This window comes from Eurosta solidaginis, chromosome 1 (assembly GCF_040869045.1).
Source record: "Eurosta solidaginis isolate ZX-2024a chromosome 1, ASM4086904v1, whole genome shotgun sequence".
In the NCBI taxonomy this organism is placed as follows: domain Eukaryota; kingdom Metazoa; phylum Arthropoda; class Insecta; order Diptera; family Tephritidae; genus Eurosta; species Eurosta solidaginis.
The window spans coordinates 345376605-345382071 of record NC_090319.1 but is presented as its reverse complement, the minus strand read 5'-3'; the positions used below and the strand labels follow the sequence as shown (position 1 = coordinate 345382071).

Genomic DNA, 5467 nt, shown 5'->3' with positions numbered 1-5467 from the left:
GGTATCTCCTTCATGTGAGCAAAATTGATTTAAGTGAGTTAAGAAGTCCACAGCTCTCTTAACAGATAGTAGGCCTTCAATGAGATTATTAGCGCTAAAATTTACCATGTTACGTACTTTAATTGCAATTGCATGCAAGAAAAAAATCCTGACAAACTTTCTGAACTTGAATTGAAATTTTCTGAACTTGAATCGTAATTTTCTGACTTTGAATTGTAATTTTCTGAAATTGAAATGTATTGGTGTAAAGTACGACATTAATCAATATTTGCGTTTTCGAACTACTTTTTTGATCGCCCAGAAAGTTCAATACGGTCATATTAAATTCTTCCCTATACGGTCGGGAACGCTCAATATCTATAAATAATAATATAACTTTGGCCAACGAATGTATATAAGCTTTACTATGTGAAGAGGGTTCTGGGTTTATCATCCTGCGTTGGAATTATTGCGCTTCCCAAAATTCTGTATTATTAGCTTAAAATATCGGCAGCTGCCTTAGGATGTTTGCGAACCGGCAACCTACACTTCGACTATATTCCGCTCAGTCTGCGAGCTGTTGTCGTCACCAATCATACTCATCTCACTGTATGTATAAATAATAAAATAATAAAAAATAATAATTTTCTGACTGACGCCAATGAAATTACAATCCAATTTACTTGAATAATAAACTTTTTCATTTGTAAATGCATTGCTAAACCATAGGCAGTTTTTATGTACTATATATATATTTTTATTTTTTTATTTAATGTTTATTGTTTATAAGAGAGAGCTTAACAACTTTGCAACAAGTAATATTATTAAGATCGCTATTTGCAGAACTGCATTTACTCAAGCCATGTGTAATAAATATGCATACTTATGTATTGACTCCTTAAAATTTATGCACGTTTAAATAAGAATTTATGTATGTTTTTAAAAAACTATATTTCGTCATATTTCGTGCATTTTGTTGCTTAGTTAAAAACTTTTCACAACTTCATATGAATAAAAACTTTAAAAATTTGAACCCATTTTTATTAAAAAAAAAGTAAGTTTTATAGCTTTTTGAAATAATAATTTTATCTAAATTTTCATTTATTTATTTAGCTTTTTAAACTTATATTATTTTTTATGAATAATGAGAGTGTCGTTTTTAGCATATATACGAGGTACGGCAATCAAGTTCAGGGAATTTTTCAATAAACAACAAGAAAATCAAGTTTAGGAGAGACTTTACTACCATCGGCCTTCACAATAGTCTCCCTTCACTCCCTTCACTCAACACCCTTCACGCAACGAATCCAAGAAAAAATATACAAGCGGTGCCACAGGGTGGTGTCCTATCCCCACTTTTGTTTGACTTCTACATATCAAAGCTACCTTAGCCCCCAGAAGGAGTTACTATCGTTTCCTACGCCGATGACTGCACAATAATGGCCACATGCCCAGGCCACCAGATCGATGAGCTTTGCAACAAAATAAATGGCTACCTCCCTGATCTCCAGTTTTTTCGCCTCGCGAAACCTGGCATTATCACCAACTAAATCCCCCGCGACCTTATTTACAACATGGACGCCACAAATGTCGACCATTTTGAACATCCACGTCGATGGCACTACGCTGCCGACTGTCTCACACCCCAAAAACTTGGGTGTGACGTTTGATCAGGATCTACATTTTGGTGAGCATGCAGCTGCAATTGTACCGAAAAACCAGAGCCGTAATAAAATCCTCAAATCTATTGCTGGTAGTACTTGGGGAAAAGACAAAGAAACGCTAATTACTACATACAAAGCAATTGGCCAGCCGATTGCATGCTACGAGTCCCCTATACTATCGCCAAGCCTAAAAACTACTCACTGGAAGAAGCTACAGGCCTGCCAAAATACTTGTCTCAGAACCGCCACGGGCTGTCTTCTTATGCCCCCAGAACACCACGTACATAATGAGACGAGAATACTCCCCATCAGGGAGAGAAATGAGATGCTAACCAAACAGTTCCTGTTGAAAAACCAGAAACCTGGGAATCCCAACAGAAATCTGATTGATGAGCCAACACCCAGGGGCGTAAGGAGTCATCTCCGTGAGCATTATGAGGATATACGGTACCTGTGAACTCAGTAGGCGTCGGACCTTTATGCCAGGAATTGCCCGTTGAATCCAGTACTCAAATAACAGTACCCAAAACTAGCGGAAGAGGAACGCATACTCATCAGGGAAACACTAGTCACTCTAGCTCAACTTCGATCTGGATACTGTAACAGGTTACCTATCCAGAATCAACCCCGACATATAGAATGTATGCTCCGCTTGCAATGTGTCCCCACATGACACCAACTATCTCTTTAATTGTAACACCCCTCTCATTATGGTCCACCTCTGTTGAAACTGCAAGTTTCCTTGGACTCCCGTTAGAGGATATTGATGACAATTTGTGGTCGGTCGCACCTATTGGGGCGAAGCACTGATACAACAACAACTCCAGTTTCTCATATAGTTGGAAGCACCTTTGGTAGAACTCCGAAAATAGCCAGTTTAGCTGTAACCGTAGTTTCTGCGACCTCCTGTATACCGTTATCATGGGTTCCCTTAAGGTGAGTCATTATCTTGGGGTAATAGAAAAAATTCACAATTTTGGGGCCATAGGGTGAGTTAGGCAACGTTGGAATGCCTTTTTTTTTGCCAAAAAGTTGCACAACGAACGAGGAATAGTCCGCTGCACTGCCGTGATGCAAGATCTACGACACCGTAGGCGAGTTCATGACGCACACGAAACATATCTGCATGTAAAGAATTTAAAAAAACATGTTGTAGCGATAAGGTTGCTCCCGGAAGGCTTTGGGGAGTGTTATGTAAAATTTTAAGTTTTCTTTGAAGAGGACCTTTGTGAATTAATCTAACGATATGGAGATATAAATATATACATATATTGAATTCGGTTTTCCAACGAACATGATCTTCTTTACTTAAAAAAAAATAAATGTAAGGCGCGATAACCTCCGAAGAGATCTAAGGCCGAGCTTCTCTTCCAATTTGCATCGTGCTCCTCTTGATTTTCCCTACAAATTGGCCGGACGGGACCTACATGTTTTATGCCGACTCCGAACGGCATCTACAAAGCAGATGAGTTTTCACTGAGAGCTTTTCATGGCAGAAATACACCCGGAGTGCTTGCCAAACACTGCCGAGGGGCTACCCCGCTTAGAAAAATTTTCTTCTAATTGAAAAATCTTATTTCTAAAATTTTGATGTTGCTTTGCCCGGGAGTTGAACCCAGGGCATACGGTGTGATAGGCGGAGCACGCTACCCATCACACCACGGTGGCCGCCTTACTTAGTCTTGTTTATTTAAGCGTTCACCATATTTTATGTTCGTTCTATTAATTCTTCTGCAAACGATTTATTCTTATATAAATCATAATACCATACAGTATTCACTCCATCGTCAATAACGTGTTGTGGTCGCATGTTTGGCAATGGAAATCGGCATGCAATAATTTTAGCAGTTTCCGACGTCTCTGAGATAAGCTTCTTTTCCAAATCTTTCATCTACATTAGTGGATTAGAGATTAGCACCCCTGTTCGTAGCAGGAGATTAACAAAAGTGCTCATACCATCTGTTCTACTCCAAATATTACAATATAATCATACGGTGCAACGTTATATTTCCATAGATCTCGCCTATAAAAATGTGTTTGCCGGTGAACACCCTGTGTTATAGCAGCCATACGTGAATACCATACTAGCCAGGGATTAAGCTCAACACCGTCGGCAAGTAACCCATTTTTTGCTGCAGCTAATAATAGAAGGAAGCATTGGAAAAGGTTAAATCATATTTAATTTATACCATCATTCACATATATACCTACAACAATTCTTCCATCACCAGATCCTATATCCAATAATTTATCCCTTCGTGCTGTTGTGTTCTTAGGTAATAAGTTCAAAACATTCCTAACCTGATGGGTTGTTGCGGGCACGTATGGTAAACATATTCTTCGAAATGCTGGTGCTACAAAAGATGCACAAATAACAGTTAGCCCAATGCCAATACCACCAGTGGCTGCGATGAGGATTTTGGCAGAAGTCGAAGTCCTTTTTTTTGTAGACGACGCATTGTTTTCGATCAAATGGTCCATTTTCTATTCTATAAAACCACAATGCTGTTAAATCTATTTACGTATGATTGAATCATGTTTACGTATGCTCTTAATAAGAGTGGATGGTAGGATAAGTAGAAAAGAAAACACAATACAGCGTTGCTAATACAAGCACTATGGTTCAACTATATGGTTGGCGTACCTCTACAGCAACGACATATTGTGCTCAGATTGTCAAAATTGCGTATTAATATTCCTAGCGTTCCAATGAAGCGTGATCTAGATACGGATAGAGATTTAACATGCAAATGCAACAACAATGTGATCCATATGGTTCCCATCTCCTTTTGACAATCCCTACCCCGGTGCAATGTATAATACTGGAGTAGAAAATAGAGTTATAAAACTGAACGATATCCTAGCTGAAGCCATGCAAGCATTGACGTATAAGAAGAGAAAAAAAATACAGCTAAGAAATAAGTGGTATGACCGCGAGCTGAGAATATTGCACAAAATAAAACTCGACTCCTGTAATGTTGCTAAAAACACAGGATGCTGGGATGATTATAGTACAGATAAAAGAACATACAAAAAAAACTCTCAAGTATAAAAAGCAGAAATATATGGAAGATAGGGTGCTCGATAATCATGGAGATATGAAACGGATGTGGAGGTGTTTGAATCATCTCGCAGAGATGACTGATACCAAAAAACACATAACCAAAATAATAATTAATGATGATTGCATTGAGAAGGAATGTGATATAGCCAATGCCCTGAAAAATTTTTTTGTTAAGGGCACAGTCGAAATTAATGAAAGTATTGAAATAATTCCTTATGCTGCCGAAATAAGAGTAAATAACCAAATTGAAGTAGTGATGGACGATATGGCTATTTTGAGCTATGAGCAATAGATATGGCTATTTTTGAATCACGGCTATTTTTTATAGCTATAGCGATCGCTTTATTTTAACAAGCGATTCTATACAGACGATATGATGGGCAGTACAGCGATTTTGAGCTATCAGTGAATATAAATATGCCTATTTTTTACAGCTATGGCGATCGCTTTCATTTATCTTTGATAAGCGAATCTGCAATTATTTGTATACTTGGATATAAAAATTGAATGTTTAAGTTTGTTTACCGGAGTAGATTGAATGTTATACATTAATTTAATTAGGATACAGAATATATGAACCAAAATTGGAATAAAAAGACGAAAATATGTACCTTTTATAGTAAACTGATGTAATGTGAAATTCTAATATGTTCAGTCTCGTATTACACTCAATGAGATGAAACTAGCTGAAATAGATATCTATGCATTTTTGTTTTATAAATTTTGCTAATTCAAAATGCTTTGATTTTTAAATGTAAGA

The 5467-nt window shown here is 37.4% G+C and overlaps 1 protein-coding gene across 1 annotated transcript; it reads right to left on the bottom strand.

Annotated features, from left to right (window-relative positions):
- Nucleotides 1-466: 466 nt before the first annotated feature.
- Nucleotides 467-4198, bottom strand: LOC137238009 (ATP synthase subunit C lysine N-methyltransferase). Its single transcript, XM_067762498.1, has 3 exons — nt 3851-4198; nt 3600-3781; nt 467-3534 (listed from the first exon to the last, which is right to left on the bottom strand). The coding sequence occupies exons 1-3, from the start codon at nt 4122-4124 to the stop codon at nt 3352-3354; spliced, it is 639 nt and encodes a 212-aa protein (XP_067618599.1). The 5' UTR covers nt 4125-4198; the 3' UTR covers nt 467-3351.
- Between the last annotated feature and the right edge of the window lie 1269 nt (nt 4199-5467).

What these genes read in the sequence shown, in the direction of transcription:
- LOC137238009 (XM_067762498.1), bottom strand. Translation starts at nt 4,124, where the DNA reads ATGGACCATTTGATCGAAAACAATGCGTCGTCTACAAAAAAAAGGACT. An exon ending in TGATGGAAGAATTGTTGTAG is followed by an intron (nt 3,782 to 3,850) that starts GTATATATGTGA and finishes TTCTATTATTAG; the next exon opens with CTGCAGCAAAAAATGGGTTA. An exon ending in TATTTGGAGTAGAACAGATG is followed by an intron (nt 3,535 to 3,599) that starts GTATGAGCACTT and finishes CCACTAATGTAG; the next exon opens with ATGAAAGATTTGGAAAAGAA.